We start from the raw sequence: 18,163 nt of genomic DNA on the forward strand, positions 1-18,163 counted from the left end.
ATTTGTGGTCAGCAGATTATAGAGGCATTTTATGGAGTTCTGGTGACGTACCGGGCTCTCCATGAGGACTGCTAGACAGAGGCTTCCGCCCATCAGAGCCGGTGAAGTCACCGGGAACACTGCTAGGCGGAAGCCTCCTCCTAGCAGTGTGTTATTATAAACAAAAAAAGCCCTTGCGCTGTGTGGATCTCCGCAGGGCAAGGGGGAGCATGAAATGCTGTCTGGGTGAAATTCTGTGTATGTCCGGGTTCAGCTCTGAACCCCGACAACCCCTTTAACTTTTTCATACCCCAGAAAAAACTCATTTTTTTACTTTTTAAAGTAAGGTCTTGTGAACATCCTCCAGTTTTTTCAGAAAAAGCTCCCCACACCTAGCTTTTCTTACTCCCACTAGTTTTTATTTGCCATGGCTTTGTAAGATGCGGTATAACTTTGGAAAGCTCTGGGCGAGATTTCTTCTATTGTTGTGTTATATAGATGGTGGATTACCCTTCGCAGCACCACAGATTTAAAATACTGATTCCGCTACATGTTTCAAATTGCCCGTCGATTACTTGAAATGTAATCTACTAATATATTTTTCCTTCACGGAAAACCTGTACGGTATTAACAAGCCGTCTCGTGTTGGCCTTTTATATTAGCCATGCTTCAGGTTTGTGTGTTCATGTTGGCGTATAAAAAACCTTCTTCAATTTGCATATAAATATTTATGACATTTCATCCATTCAGGATATGTATATAAAGTATGTGAGCCTACTTTACAACTGCCTGTAGCCTTTTTCCTTACACTTGACTGCAGTCATAAATATCCGGCACATTAAAAATCATGATCATCCACCAAATCATTTATTACTGTTCAGAGAAGACCTAAGTGATATGATCACAGCCTGATTGGTTGAATCGCAAGCTTGAGAAAACCAGGCTCTCCTCAGCATAGCAGGCAGAATATCTAAATGTAGACTATTATGTGAACCTTAGATCACAATTCAATTCAGCAGGATGATTTCTTAAAAGAAAATGGAATATTCGGTTTTTATAAATTCAGATATCTACAGCATAAAATGTATATTTTGCTCTTAGATGGTGTCTAATTGTTAAGCTGGTTATTTTGTCCCCATTAAATGGTTGTATTCTATATGCAGCATTTCCGACTTCTTAGACCTCTTTCACACAAGTGAGAAGTTTCTTATCTGGATGAGATGCGTCAAGTAAATGCATAGCGCCCGCACTGAATTCTGACCAATTCATTTCTATGGATCTATGTTTTTCACACATCATCTCTGTCAGGCTCGGACTGGCCCACAGGGGTGCAGGTGAATCCCCGGTGGGCCCCTAGTCGCCCACCCCTGCACAAGTTGCACATAACACTGTAGACTTACTGCACTATTTACATATATTCAATGTACAGCACCACAACCAGCCTATATTCATATAAAAACCTGATAGATTATTAAAGAAACTGCCCAGTTTATTATTATAGACAGGATCAGAGCCAAGACGATTTCTAGGTATAGAGGAAAGCTACCAGTGTCCTCTTCTCCCCAGGACCTTCTCAAAGTTGCTGCAGTAAGTCCCATATTCAGTCATCTGGTAGCATCTTGCTGTGTGAACAGGTAATATTTGAATGTATCCGTACAGTGGGCCCCCAAAATACATTTTACTGGTGGGCCCTAGGCGCCCCAGTCCGACACTGATCTCTGTGTTCAGCAAAAATCACAGCATGTTCTATATTGTGCATTTTTCACACAGCTCTAGTTCCATAGAAATAAATAGAGCTTTTGCAGCTCCCGGGACAGCTCTGAGAAACGTGTGTCTGGCTAGCTTTGAAAGTCACCGCTGCTCCTTCCTGTTGGGCCATTCGCTGGATTCCCAATAAATGTAAGAAGTATGGAGGACGGAAATGGAAAGCAGGATCAAGGGGTGCCTGAGGAAGACACGGTGCTCCGTTGAAACTTGTTAGTCTGTGCATTTTAATAAACTTTTTGGTTTGAGTAATGCAGGGCCCCTTGATCATGTTTTCCATTTGCATCCTCCAACCCTATCCCCGCCACTGTACATCACTATCTGCCTCTTCCACCTGCATGCACGTTGCCTTGTAATTCCTGAGCATGCACAGTGCAGCAAGGTGTAGAGTGCTTATCTTCATCACAGTCCCCCATACATACCAGGGCTGTGAGAAGAGGACTCCCACATGTACAGGACAGCGATGAAGCAGTTCACTGTACATCACGCTGCATGCACTCTGCGTACTCCGGGGGTACAGGGCAGTGGCGCATACGATATTTTGGAGGGGTTTGATAGCATTGTAGAGCATCCAGGGACGTCAGAGTTTTGGGGCGTTTTCTAGTTAACCATTCCTTATATTGTCACTATTTGCATGCAGTGTGCTGTACTATAGAAAGTGATTTGGATTTTAGTATACAGGGGCATGTATAGTACCATTGTCATTTCATTTAATGAGGCATGGTGGTGGGATCAGGGTCCACAGCATGACAGGTTCCATTTAAAGTTAATGGGGCCTTAAATACATGTGTACTATTACCATTGTGTAATGCAGAGTTTTATTTAATGTTTGTTGTTTGCCTACTTTTTGATATGTGACTACAGGTGAGGTACAGTGCCTATGGAACCTGTGGCTGTGTAAAATCCCCCTCCTGTCTCCTCTTTGATGGAAGCTTCAGATCTTCTTATTGTGTTCTCCTGCTGTGTATAAGGACAAGGCCTCGTCTTCTGGCTTTCTTTTTTTATTTACTTCCATCCATTTTTTCTTTTCTCTTTGTATATTCTAAGCTTGAATTTCTGTTACATGAAAACTACCAGCAGAAATCCTCGATGTGTAGACAGATCAGGGACAGACTGGTAGGCAGGTTCAAATTGACAGGAGGTGGGTCAACACAAGTAGATAGGGCCCGCATAAGTAGGCAGGACCAGCAATACCATAGTGCACCACAAAATATTGTCACCCTCGCCACAGTATTCAATAGTATGACCATCCTGAGAACGGCGACACAGTTGAATTCAGAACAGCACCTAAGTGAGGAGGGCTCGGGCGGCCTTTCAGGCATCCACACATTGGGAAATTTCCCTGTAGGGTCTATGACCAGTCCACCCCCATTAAAGATGAATTTTCCTGTGACGTCTACTTTACCAGTGCATTCACAAGATAAGAAGTTGCTGAATTCTGCAAAATGCAAGCTCTAAATTGTCCTGATAGGGTCTCCTGCAGCCTAATTTAGTTTGCGATGACAAATGGTAGTGGTGTGTGACTATGTCTGCAGGACAGTATCACATATGCATTTCTCAAAAATAACCTATATCTGACATCTAACAATATGGCAAACTGCATTGGTCCGTTGTTATCATTAGCAAACAGTTACAGTAAATATAGGGTCAGTAATAAGTGGTATGTGTCTCCAGATGATGTCATCTGTACAAGATCCCTATTAAGAACTGTCTCACTCTCTCATACCCCAGCACTTTAGAGATGATATTTCAGATTATGAGCAAAGTTTTGACAAAAATAAATGAATTATTGGTTCCTAATGTCAAAACTCTTAAATGTGATGTCCCAAATACAATCCTGCCCGTACATTCTTGTAACATGCATGTTTCTCATGTATGAAAGCACAATCAAGCTCACATGATGATCGAGTCAGTGTTATAAAAGTAAAACTAATTTTGCCTTCACTCACATGAGCTATGGTAGGAGGAAGCTTTATTGTCCCTGAGAAGGTGATAAGGCAGAGTAATTGTATATTATACTGTCCTGGAACATCTGCCTGAAGACTGTTGGAGCAATTCATCTATCATGGACCGTACAACATTTTTTGTCTTTCTGCTTTAACCCATCCCCACTGCTGGCCTGCATGAAGGTTTTGATAGGGACTGTGCCTGGGCTGGGGCTCACATTAATCAGTCCCCTTGTTCAACACTCCAGCTGACATAATTACAACCTGCGCACAGCAGTTATTCAAGTCGAGTCCTTGTCACTCGTGGTACGAAACTACACAGCTCAGATCCCCAAGGAGATTGCCTTATCACACCGAACAAGGGCTCACAGGAGTTGAAGAGAATAGAAATGGGAAAATGTCTTCTGGGAGTACTATATATTCCTTTTAAATAAGACATTTGAGAGACTTACAGGGGACAAAGAAGAGCTGTGCAAGGCCCAAAAAAGAGGACGATATTCTAGTGAAAAGGTCTAATCAGAGCATTTTTGTGATCTGAATTGTAAAGGCAACGTAATAATCAATTGTATGGTAAAATTATGTTTTAGGTATATTTGAAGTTCTGCTATTTTCAAGTGTTGGGTGAACATTTTTTGTGCTTGTGGTGCTATAGGACATGTGGTTCATTATGCTCCCATAAGGCTCTCTACTGAAATGAAACACAATTTAACAAAAGTAGCTCTTTTCATCAAATTTACTATTTAATTTAGTACCTGCTGGAGAATAATGTTGATATTTTAACATGAAATTCTTTACTGGAATTATTTTTGATGTTTCTGCCACTTTGTTTTATTGATCTCAAACCGGCTAACCAGGGTTTGACTGGGGTTCCTTTGCCCCACCAGAGAAAACTATTTTTGGGGCCGAAACCTCCATGTCATCAATGTCATCATTAAAGTCTAATAGGTTTTTAGTCAAAGAAATAGACCAATGATGCTCAACCTGTGACCCTCCAGCTGTTGTAAAACTACAACTCCCACAATGCCCTTCTGTATGATGATAGCTGTAGGCTGTCAGGGAATGATGGGAGTTGTAGTTTTGCAACAGCTGAAGGGCCGCAGGTTGAGCATGCCTGAAATAGACCATAGTGGCACATTATTGTCTCCAAAGGCAGCTCCAATTGTTTCGATTTCTCTGGACCTTTGGGGCCCACTATAGTATCAGAGCCTGGGCCCACCAGAAGATTCTCTGGTACTCTGGTGGACCAGTCCTTCTTCAACAGTTATGCATGTTGTTTGTAGTCCTTTATCTAGTTTATCTACTTGTTAATTTGGCCATACAATAGGACAATTATCGACTGACAATCATCACCTTATCATGACACAATGGCAGTTCTCTTTCAAAAAGTTGATGTACCAATTTTTCTGATCGTTGTTGGTTACTGTAGTTGGAAAGCCATTCATGCCAAATGACTGATCTGTATCCCATTATTAGAAGCCAAGACCAGGACACAGATCATAGCAGAGATTGATCAGTTGTTCTGTCTGAATTGTCATTTTTATTATGGCGTTGTCATCCAAGACAACAACCTTTACAAACCAACTACACTCACCTAAAGAATTATTAGGAACACCTGTTCTATTTCTCATTAATGCGATTATCTAGTCAACCAATCACATGGCAGTTGCTTCAATGCATGTAGGGTTGTGGTCCTGGTCAAGACAATCTCCTGAACTCCAAACTGAATGTCAGAATGGGAAAGAAAGGTGGGTTACAACAGCAGAAGACCCCACCGGGTACCACTCATCTCCACTACAAATAGGAAAAAGAGGCTACAATTCGCACGAGCTCACCAAAATTGGACTGTTGAAGACTGGAAAAATGTTGCATGGCCTGATGAGTCTCAATTTCTGTTGAGACATTCAAATGGTAGAGTCCGAATTTGGCGTAAACAGAATGAGAACATGTATCCATCATGACTTGTTACCACTGTGCAGGCTGGTGGTGGTGGTGTAATGGTGTGGGGGATGTTTTCTGGGCACACTTTAGGCCCCTTAGTGCCAATTGGCCATCGGTTAAATGCCACGGGCTACCTGAGCATTGTTTCTGACCATGTCCATCTCTTCATGACCACCATGTACCCATCCTGTGATGGCTACTTCCAGCAGGATAATGCACCATGTCACAAAGCTTGAATCATTTCAAATTGGTTTATCGAACATGACAATGAGTTCACTGTACTAAAATGGCCCCCACAGTCACCAGATCTCAACCCAATAGAGCATCTTTGGGATGTGGTGGAACGGGAGCTTCATGCCCTGGATGTGCATCCCTCAAATCTCCATCAACTGCAAGATGCTATCCTATCAATATGGGCCAACATTTCTAAAGAATGCTATCAGCACCTTGTTGAATCAATGCCACGTAGAATTAAGGCAGTTCTGAAGGCAAAAGGGGGTCCAACACCGTATTAGTATGGTGTTCCTAATAATTCTTTAGGTGAGTGTATTTAGGAATGGCCGTCTGAGCCATCTAATGCATAGCTAGCTTTACTGTCTGTATTATCCTAAGACATAACCCCTAGGCAAGATTACCTCCTGTTCATGTCTTGTGGATTCTATTTGTTAAGTGAAATTTTGGCATAGTTTGTTACATGATTATATTTAAACCGTACTGGTGAAACTTGTACATTCCTCATTAATGTACTCAGTTACTGTGAGGTTATTAAAGGGGTTGTGCCACCAATATACTGTAAATGTATGCCTCCCAACATATATCACTGCTATATCACGTTTCCCAAATACCACCATTTATCAAAACTATCTTATTCCAAGAGAAAACTGCAAATGAGGTAAATCTGAAAGAAAAAAAACAATCCAAGGAGGAGTGGAAGGTAAAGTAATTGATGAAAATGAACTTTCGAGTGAAAAGTAGTTTGACGCAACCCCTTTAATAAACTTTAAAAAGCCAAATTTGAGAGAAGAAAAACATACATGCCACACAGAGCTGGAGAAATATTATACAGCATATACAGAATCTCAAAGAGCATCTGTTGGTAATTTTGGGATTGTAATTAGTGTATAGAATATTATCTTTTTTAGTTCAAACTATTTTTATGCGGTTGTCGATCTCTGGTGTACAGGTTGGGGGTTTATACATTTGTTCAGTGAGGACTTTTAAGAAAAACTTTTCCTTTGTTAGGCTTTTTTTCCACCTTAAAGAAGCACTCTGACAAGAATTGTATTCTCTGGCCCATTAGAAAGGTATGTAATATGAATTGTATTGAAGGTAATCTTTTTACCGTGACTGCATCTTGAGTTATCCACTAACTTCTGGTCCTCACCTGTGTCATGCGACTGATACTCTGACAACTGGCACAGTGTCTTACGTGTGAACAAGAAGTCCGTTTTTCTATTCAATCCCATGAGACTGACAACGAGGCTCCCATATAAGTGAATAGAGAAACTGACTTTCTATCCACTTATAAGACACTGTATATTGGGGAGTCAACGTGACACAGTTAAGGACCAGAAATGAGTGGATAACTCACAACTACAGCCACTGGTAGGATGATAACCGTCACTACAATTTACATCATGTACCTTTCTAACAGGCCAGAGAATATATATATTTTTTTAAATAAATTACGTGGAAGAAAACTGAGCACTACATGGCCTGATGCCTTTTCTTCAGATTTTATTATGCCTTTTGGACTAAATGCTAATTACTTTTATTGTACTATGTGTATTTTGTTTATTAGCTGTCTGATCTTCTTTAGTAGTCCATAAAGTTTTACCCTAAAATAAGCCATTAACATACAATGCATTTAGAACGAAGCATATCCAAGATGAAACAAATATTTAAGTGAAATGTGGAGTTTGATACCACAGACACTACTGGGAGACTGCCAGTTCTTAAAACTTTTTTTTTCTTGTTTTGCTTGACATAGAAAAATGACCATCTGCTTCTTTTTGACAGTGAACCAGTCATTAAAGAAAAACTGATATTTGCAATGAAGAAATGTTCTCTAAGCCTTCCTGTCTTGCCTGTTTCAGGCACCAGTAAAAGACGAATATTTTAAATTCTTTTATCCATAATTTTTTTGGTATATCTTTTATATGTTTCTGAACCAAATGTATTGAGGTGCTTAAAGGGGTTGACTCATGAAGACAGCAACTCTTAAAAAGAAGCCGGAATGGTTTTCAACTGATTGCTGTGGGTCCATTTTCTCACATCTCCGGCAATTAGTTACTTTTGTCAGGGAAGCACTGTTCAGTCATACCTTTCTCCTGCATTTATTGCTCTGGTCATCCGCAGCACAATGTAATGCATGAACGTGCCAGGTCCACCAGAGCAGATGTCAATCTTATGGAGTGGCTCTTTGTTCTTGCACGTAGAAGGGAGCCTCTATGATGTCTATGTGCCATAATAGGACTTTATGGACAGGGGTTAAATTCATAACAAAATTAAGTATATTTTAAGGTAAGTATATTTTAAAGCTTTTAATCACATTAGCTGGCCATATATAAATTGCTACCAAACAATATATGCAGACCAGATGAAAATTGATGGCCTCTTTTTTACTCGCATATCTGGAAGACTTTCTTCCCTTTTGTGGACAGGCAGCAGCTCATCACATGGGACAGTCAAGCAACTGCATCTCCTAGGATCCGTTGTAATTATCACTTCTTAGCCCCTTCCTCTCCTGCATAGAAAATATTTCCTCACATATAGCCCCAGAGATTCATATGGTATGTAAAGCCCCCACCATTTCCTTCTCTACTGTCTAGAGAGATATACTGTAGATACACACAGCTATGAATTTAGAGCTTGGGATGAATGAATGACAGGTGTCTGGACAGCAAAGAGGAAGGGAAAAGGAAAGCTAATGAGCATGCTAGTCCACCGCTTAGATCCGAATTATAAACAGCATGGGGCGCCAGAGAGGGAAAAGCAATGTAGATAAAAATTCAACAATATTTCTTATTGCATATACATTGCAATAATATTTTATCTACAATGTGCTAATTATTGCTTAGTAATAATTGTCATGGCATAACTCCTTTAGGGTATAAAATCTGAAATATCGGGGGATATTGGGGATTGGTGCCAATTAGGTACCTATAACTGGAAAATAGATGGATGCAATGAACTCCTGAATGATTTTTAGTATTTTCTCTGAGTTTCACTTTCAACAGGACCTATCCCCTCAAAATGTTGTGCAATCTGCAGGAAGCATGTTATAGAGCAAAAAGAGCTGAACAGATATGTCGTCTTGTGGGGAAAAACTTCAGCAAAACTTGCAATTTATACCTTTTAGTTTCAGCTTTTTCTGAACTTTGTTGTACATGGGGACTGTGTTGATCAGTGACTGACTGCTATTTCTGTTTACACATGTACACAGAGAATGCTATCAGTCACTGATAATGGTCGAATCGTCTTGAATCAATAGGCTCAGCGCTTTTACCAAGTGGATGTGGATCCGCTGTGCCCCTTGAACAGATTTAGCTTGAGGCTACTCTTAAAGGCATCCCTTGGTCTTCACTTTTTATCACCTATACAGGGATCTGCACTCCATTGCAGGAGAATCACCAGGCAGCTTCCTCTTGTAGTAGTCTCTGTTCGAGGGATTGCTGACACACAGGGATCAAGAGACACTGTTGCAGAGCACTGAAGGATCAGGCAAAACCGTAGTCAGTACAAGATGAGGTCAGGGCAGACACAATTTGTGCGATATTAACAGTCTGAGGTCGGGCACCAAAGCTTCGGAACAGAGATCAGGCAGTGAAGGGTCAAATCTGAGAAACAGGCAATAGTCGGTACACAGGCAAACAAATGTAGAAATGGTGCACATTTGCAGTACACTAGACAACTAGAACCTATTGCTAAGTCATCTTCTCACAGAGGAAGATGGCTAAAGTACCCGAGTATACCCAGCTTTTGGCTGGCCCTTTAAGAAACAGAGATAGTGCATGCTCTATGGGAATTGAGAGGCATTGCCAGAAATAAGGAGGTTGCAACCTGCGTGGAAGAAAAGAGATTGTTACTGTGGTGGCCAGGTCCCCTGGGAAGGAGGAGAGATGGGCCATTGTGTCCAGGCTGCTGGATTCCAGTAGCGGGGAGATCGTGAAGAACAGTGGCAGCAGCTCTCTCTGTTGAGAGTAGAATGACAGCAGGCACTGGCTGCCACATATACATCCAGAGGCATAGCTATAGGGGGTGCAGAGGAGCAGTCGCTACCGGGCCCAGGAGCCTGAGGGGGCCCAAAGTTTCTTGGGCCACATAAGAAGACACCAGTATTATAGAACGTGCATGCAGGTCAAGTTACACCTCTGGATGGAGGGAAGTAGTTGAGCCAAAATGTGGCATTGGGGTGGAGGCTCCCCTGCCCCTGGTCACAGAGCACTGAGGTAAGGGGGCCCCAAGCTAAACTCTTGCTCCAGGGCCTTTGAGCCTTTAGTTAATCCCCTGCATACATCTGACCCAAATAATTATGGTTGCATATAAAAAAGGCTATGCTACCTATGATTTTTATATTATTATCTATGTTAATCATAATAGCAATATATTTATATTTTAAATTAGGTCTAACTGTGCTGAAAATGTCCGCAAGCACATTTTGCACACTGGCAAGCATGAAGGAGTTAAAATGTACAACTGTCCAAAGTGCGATTATGGAACCAATGCCCCAATGGAGTTTCGAAACCATCTCAAGGAACAGCATTTAGACATTGAAAACCCAGATTTGGCATATCTTCATGCAGGTAAGTCCTTAATATTGTATCATTCCCAGTTATGTATGTGTATTTTCTAGATTTGGGCTGTATAGGTTGGTTTGTTCTTTCAGCAAAGAACAGCATAAGGGCTGTTTCACACGAGCGGATGCCGTGGTTGACATCCGCTGCGGGAATGACAGCCAAGACCCGATGCGGACAGCAGAAGCACGGAGCATTAACATGACTGATAATGCTCCGTGCCTCTCTGTGATCTCTTTACTACAAAATCACAGTGACAACTTTATCTCACTGTGATTTCGTAGTAAAGAGATCACAGAGAGGCACGGAGCATTATCAATCATGTTAATGCTCCGTGCTTCTGTAGTCTGCATCGGGTCTTGGTTGTCATTCACGCAGCGGATGTCACGCACGGCATCCGCTCGTGTGAAACAGCCCTAAGGGTGAGTTCATATCCGCGTCACAGATTTCTTTAAAAAGGAGTGGACAAAAAAGTCCTGCATGCAGGACTTTTTTGTCCGGTAAAAAAACAGGATTCTGAACGGAGTCTATTGTAATCGAGAGAGTCAGTTCAGGTCCTTTCAGGTCAGCTATGTGTCCTATCCGGCACTTCCTATTTCCATAGGAAACTGAAAAAATTAGAGGTGATGTGAACCCGGCCTTAGAGGTAAAATGTGCAAATACCAGTTTTATAGAAGATAAAGGATATTTAACATTTTCAAGATGTCTATTAAATAAAGCATTTTCATTATCTTTCAAATTCACTTCAATCTCCACATTTACTTTTAATAATCTTTTAAAGCTATGCAAAACCAGGGCTTATGGATAAGTACATAGGCCAAGGTTGGCAGTGTTTGAACTTGTTATTGTAAAAAGCTGGGAAGGTTACAGAAGAAAAGTGGATTTATATGTATCTTATTACATAGGGTCATTCACAACCACCATATTCTTCATGCACGGGGCATAACAGGCAATCATTCTTTGGGGTGTTCACAATGGCATTTCATATACAAATAGTTATTGGTAAGATGCAACTTAAGTAAATGTCGTTGAAAAACCATACTTTTCCATTTAAAAAATCCCACTTGATCATGATGTTATCGCTGTTTATAAAATAAAATATCGGGCAGAATGTCCATGGGCTGCTGCATAGCACCAAAGCAGGAATGCACTGGGTGACCACCTATAACCCCTTTATTCTGGTCTTGTCACAGAATCTCCACTAATCTGTTTCCCATACTTTAATCATCTCTGCTGGAGACACACTGCCTGTGACATGCATGCTGCTGCACAGGCGCAGAATTCGCCATCTCCTGTGTGTTTTCCTTCCACCAGCATCTGTGGTTTTCCAGTATCTTTAGAACAACTTGGTATAATCTTTAGCAGTATAGATTCTGATGGGCGCCATCTGGCCATGCCTCCCTAGGTGATACCTGGACAAAAAATGTTGTAATCTGAGCTATAGTCAGTGATTTTGACAACCAAGATGGCAGGCAGAAGCTGATCTGTTTTACTCTAAAAAGTGAGTTAGATGTGGTGTGAATAAACAGTGTATAATGTGGTCTAGGTTAGGGAGTGACCTCTTCTGGGGTTTCTCTTTGAAGGTGTAATTATGCCATCCTCTTTGACCTGCCTTGTGTTCTTCTAGATTAAAATAAATAGTTAAGTGACAAGATCAGCTCTACTGCCGTTATTGGGGGATCTTGGTAGAAATATACCATCTTGCTATTGTACCCATTTTCCAAAGGGTTTCAATGAAATGAAGGCTGTAATCTGGTTGATTAGTGTCAACAGCTCTTTTCTCTTATAGTCCTTTTTAAATCTCTCCCAGTATTTTTTTATTTATTTTTTATTAAAGGGGTTAGCTACCTTAGACAATCTGTACAGTACTTGTTAGCAGAGGGAAGAGTACATCACAAAGTCCTGGGACCTTCAATGATCTGCTGTTATCTTTGTGGAAACCTATTAGTAAGTGTTTAGTTTCCCTGCAGTGCCACCACAGGGCAAATTATGCATTACACAGTACCCATTCAAATCAATTGTTTGTCTGTGTTATGGAAGGAGGGACAGGTCCTCCAGGGTGAGAGAAGCCCTTTAGGGCCACTCGACCAAGAGAACGTCCTAATAGGGTGTGTGAAAATGGGTTTTCTAAATTTGACAGCATGTCTTTGCACAAGATTTACTTAACGAATGAACTCATAAATCCAGTTGTATTCTTTTCATGTTGGAAAGTCTTATAAAACATTTCCATTAGGATTTGCCTGTTGAAAGAATGCTGTATACTATATTTACTGACTACGTGGAAAGGTCTAGATCATGATAGCTGTCAGTTTGAAGAGGTGTACCTAACATACCCTTATATCCATAAAATAAATCTGTGTTGAGAATTGGGACAGGCCGAGAATTGGGAATTCTTGGTCTTCTCTTTTTATATACAGTAGAGCAGTGGGACTTGTATTGAGATGTAGATATGCTAAGACAAAGCCGTGCCTGAAATAATCATATTATAGAAGGAAATGATTACTTTGAATAATGTACCTGGTTTGGAGTCCAAATATATTGTCGTATTTCATTATGTTGCTCCTACACAAGTTTGTAGACCTCCAAATGAACCTTCGGTGTATTCCTCAATGCCTGATGGAACCGGTGATTTAAGCACACCGTTCTGAGCCTTGTTTTTGTCAGCATTAGAAATGTTTCAAAGAGATTGACTCTTGTCACAGCTGTTGGTGTCAGACAGCCGCGGTATAAAGCGCATCAACTTGATTGGCAGTTTATCATTCGTGCTCCTTTGTAAGAAGCTTCACGTTTCATCTGTGCCTTTCAATAAAACACCAACCAGTTTGAAAAGTGAAATCTATATTCAATTGAATCCAGAGCATTCACAGTATTTCCCTTGTAATTGAGAATCAGATATAAATTTCTTAAAGCAGATGAATGAGTCAATCAAAGCAATGTATTGTATATGGAAAGCAGCTGCATTATTGTTTGAATGGCTGTGTTGGTTATAATTGCAGGCTGATCTTGTCATATTTTGTCAGTTGTAGCACCTCCTAAGTAAATGGTAGGCGGGGGAGTTGAGTAGTAACGAAGGAGAGCTCATCACTACAGGTATAACCGAGCGCGTCGCTTGTTTTCCGTGATGAAGATTTTAACTCTCAGATGTGTTTGTAGCTGCATGCAATACTTAACACAAAAGCGATGAAGTAATGTAATGTTGGGGGTTATCCGGTAATTTATATTCATAACCTATCTTCTGGATAGGTCATCAATATCAACACCTAAGACCCCCACCGATCAGCTGTTAGAAGAGGCCATCACTCTGTGAGCACCGCGGCCTCTTCCTACGCCAGTGATGTCACCGTACACCAGTCACATGGCCTACTTACAGCTCAGCCCCATTGAATTAAAAGGAGCTGAGCTGCAATACCAAGTACAGCCACTATTCTATGTACAGCGCTGTGCTTGGAAAGCTCTGGTGAGCTTGGCGGCTACTGAAACAGCGGAGGATAGGTCATCATTATCTTTACCTGTATAACTCTGTAAACTAAATAGATAAGTGGGAAATGTATCATTTTCATATGCCTCTTCTTGGCATATATAAGTGGGCCTATTCCTCGCCATAAATCACATGCCTCCTCCAGCAGCGCATTGAAAACTGCAGGAGATTTTCTCAGAGCATGTAAGACAGTTGTCTGGTATAAATACATTGAGAAATAAGAATGATTGTCATATTTTTGAAACACCAGTTCCACTGTCTCCGACATAGAACTCGAGTAAAGTGGATAAGTCCGAGGGTGACTTTTTTATTCCAATTTTTTTTGGTTAATGAAAAAGATAAATTTGTCAGAAATCTAGCTAGCTGCACTTTGCATTCTGCATTGCCTGGGAGTGTTGGACGCCTGCGTACAGGGAAATCGGTGGTACAAGGAGGCCTATACTAAGCTTGGGACCCTATGAGATCAGTGTACACACCAGCAGAAGACTCTCTCTATGGGGGACCCAGCACGTCCATATATTCCATGGATGGTCATTCATTTGAATAGCTGGCATGTATTATTACTTTTCTTCTTGCAGTGAAAATGTCCTTCCAGTTGTCTCCTTTTTCTGGTGATAACAGCTGATCGGTTTCTGAAGCCTGATCTATGGCAATCAGCTGATGTCGGGGCCCGCTTCAAAAAGGTTTGTCTTGATGAGAACGCCTCAATATTTTCTGCTAGGCTGTGTGTAGGGGAGTCTACTGAAAAACCTCTACTGCCCACAGTTAAGTGGCAAACATGCACATGTTGGCTGAGCTGCAGATTTACGTTACCTTTGTTAAAAATGTGCGTTATCTGCCACAATTTGTGTTAAAAATTATTCTTAAATACTTTACAAAGCTTTCAGTGTAAAAATATTGAACACCTCAATGGCACAGCTATCGCCAGGTATGGGATACGGTTCTATCAAGGAAAGAAGTCTCAACCTTTAGCTCGCTGTTGCTTTTCCTTTTCTTGAGAACTGATGTCCACACGTCAGCCATAGAGAAAGTTTTGAACACTGTGTCGTGGAGGTATTGAAAAGTCTTGATGCTCTTTAAAAGAGAAACAATATAAAATATTGTAATTTGATACCTTTTAATGGCTAACTGTGTGTGATAAATTATGTTGTTATATGGAAAGCTTTCAAGACTCTGAGGTCCCTTCTTTCCAGCCTGAAGAAGGGACCTCAGAGTCTCGAAAGTTTGCCTTATAACATCATGTATTTTAGTTAGCCATTAAATGGTATCAAATGACTACTTTTATATTGTTTCTCTTTTGGAGAGCATCAAGACTTCTCACTGCTGGCTAACACGGTACCAAACCTTTTTCTTTTGATGGAGGTATGGAGGCAGGCATAAAGGGACATTGTGGCTATCCTGGCGACACATTGTGTAAAAGTGAGGAGCCTGGGCAGCATGCTTTGCGGAAGCACGCCATCGCTCTTAAAAGCTTTCATGCCGCTCTGGTCCAGATTAAGAAGATGGGGAAAGTGACCGACAACTATGAAGAAGGTCAACTTTGAGTCATCAGGGGAATTCAACAATTCCCTCATGCTAGTTTTTTTTTACCTAGAAAAAAGTTGTGAACACAATTTTTAAGTGGTGTTTCTCCACCACCCTCACCCATTTCCCAAAAAGGTGGTGTGACGAGGGAGGGCAGGGGCCAAAGATAGACATCTATGCCAGCTGGGGGCTGGTGAAAATGTCAGTTTAGGTGCATTGACTGCCGGAGCGTCTGCTGATGAGTATTGAGCCTTGTCATAAATTAGGCATATCCTCCGGCAGTGCACTGGGATATCATAGACCAGGGATGGCCAACCTGCAGCTCTCCAGCTGTTGTAAAACTAAAAATCCCACCATGCCCGTCTGTAGGCTGATAGCTGTAGGTAGTTTGGGCATGCTGGGAGTTGTAGTTTATAAACAGCTGGAGAGCCGCAAGTTGGCCATCCCTGTCATAGACCATCGTAAGACACCAGTCTATGATAAATTCCCCACATTGAGTTTACTTATCTGATCAGTACCGTATTCACTGTCCGTCTGTAGTGGTAATAATGGATCATGTTCCAGTGGTGTTATGTACAGTATATTTGGAAGTAAATTTTACAGATTTACAACAGACAGTATACAGTTTATAGTGTCAGTATATGCATGGGCAACTAATATATAAAATAGATTTTGTACGTGACTATATAGGAGCCGCTGCTGTCCATTTAAATGCAGGTTTGTACTTTAAAATATTCTTTTTATATAGTTTTTCTACATTTACAAGGATAGTTTCCAGCATTATCTGCCGCTGAGCACAGGCTGATGCATTTCTTATGATTAATAATCACAGTTAGGTTCAAATACTAAAGGCCACATGAAATTAGACTCGAAATCCAGAATGTGGATCAGGGACAAACTCATTATGGATCAAAAGGTTACAGAAGTCTACCGTGAATGAGAATGAGCTTCTAGGGACTGCGTTGTTGACAAAATTGTAAGCTAGAAGAGAATTCATGTTTTCCTGCTACATATTTTTAGGTTATAATTGTCCACATGTAGCAGAGCTGAATTTGTTATTAAACTGCTCTTCTTCAGTGCACGAAAATAACTTACACATTTAAAGGGTTAAACTACCAGGGTAAAATTGCATGTTGGAATTGTAAAGTGTACCTATGGTCATGTGTCAATCTGAGCTAGTGGATTTTTTTTTTAGTTGTTGCATATAGTTTTTCAACTTCAGGCTATGTCTGTGGAACTAGCTAGGTGGTAGGAGCTATACACTGGCTGGGGGTTCTGAGGGGCGGTGCTGGAGGTGTGGCAGAGGAAGGAGAAGTGCATCATGGGTTTGGTGGGATGCTGGAACAGGAAATGCTGCATACAGTATGTAAACAAGGTAGAGTGATTTAGTTACATGGTGAAAATAGGGCAAGAGAGTTCAAACTGAAAAAAGCATGGGGAAGATGTGCTTGAGGCAAGTGCACCAAGATATAAATGTCGGATTGCTGCAAAACTCGGCATGCAGTTATGTCTCAGGCAGATATGTAAATCTTTCCAGGTGTGTATGATTAATCATTTAGTTTTGCCACAAGAGGGCGTAAAAGGGGCTACGTTTGGGTAATGTACCTTTCGGTGAGAGATCATTGACTGCCAGACATGACTCTACGACGCAGTTGAAGGCTTTTTGCCTAGTTGACAGACTCTGAAAGGGGGCGAATCATTGGACAGAAAAGCATCGTGGTCATTTTGATTGCCTGTCATCTATGCCTTTCTGACCTCACGGTTAGGAGGTGTTGGGAGCAGCTCCAGACAGCCCAAACAGACCACCAGTAAAGAGGAACTGCCTACCAGCACAAGCAGTGTCCACAGTTTTGTTGACCACCATCCAGACACAGGTGGTGCCTTCATTAAACACCTCTATCCCTGGCCGGGCCATTTCTAGGTGCTTAGCAGAAAGAAATTTGGTGTCATGGCACCCATTACGTGTCCTGCCATTGACAACCAGCCACCATAACCTTTGTTTGCAGTGATGTCATGAACAAAAAACTTGGACTGCAATGTACTGGAGCCGTATTATCTTTAGCAACAAATCCAGGTTCTGTTTGGGATCCCATGATTGTTGTGTTTGAGTATGGAGGCCTCATGGTGAGTTCTTCACACTTACCCTACTGCTGGTCTGATGACCTGGAGAGCCATTGCATATGACAGTCGGTCACCCCTAGTAGTGAAACGAGGGACACTAACAGTTCAGTGATATGTGCAGGACATACTGAGGCCACGTGTGTCGTCTCCCATGGCGGGGCTTCCAACTGCCATTTTTTTGGAGAATAAAGCTTGCTCCTATACAACATGGATTTCCCAGGAATGTCCGCCAGATTGCAACACTTCCTTGGCCTGCCTGTTAACCAGATTTATCACCAATAGAGCAAGTATATGGGACCAGCTGGGACACCAGCCTCATCACCCTATAAATGTGCAGGATCTACAGACCCAGCTGCAAGATATATTGTATCCTGTGCTACAGGATACAATATGGAACCTGTATTTCTCCATGTCCGTATCTCATCTTGTCTCCAGGCTAGAGGTAGACCCTACTTTCAATTGTACAGTTTTTCCCAATAAACTTGTCCTTTCACTCTAATATTGTAATTACTTACATATGTCAGCATCACATTCACACGCATAGAGGGAGATTTAGGGAAAACTGGTTTAGGCGGAGTTTACATCACTTTTTTTTTACAATCCGTTTAATGTGTACA

At 41.3% G+C, this 18,163-nt stretch overlaps 1 protein-coding gene across 1 annotated transcript in view; it reads left to right on the plus strand.

The window, feature by feature from the left end:
• ZNF407 (zinc finger protein 407) overlaps positions 1–18,163 on the plus strand; it is a 536,938-nt gene that overhangs the window by 344,923 nt on the left and 173,852 nt on the right. Inside the window, exon 8 of the mRNA XM_044293117.1 lies at positions 10,254–10,432. Within this exon, the coding sequence (XP_044149052.1) occupies positions 10,254–10,432 (179 nt within the window). The remainder of the gene's footprint in view (positions 1–10,253; positions 10,433–18,163) is intronic.

The sequence above is a fragment of the Bufo gargarizans genome, chromosome 5 (assembly GCF_014858855.1).
Source record: "Bufo gargarizans isolate SCDJY-AF-19 chromosome 5, ASM1485885v1, whole genome shotgun sequence".
Taxonomy (NCBI): domain Eukaryota; kingdom Metazoa; phylum Chordata; class Amphibia; order Anura; family Bufonidae; genus Bufo; species Bufo gargarizans.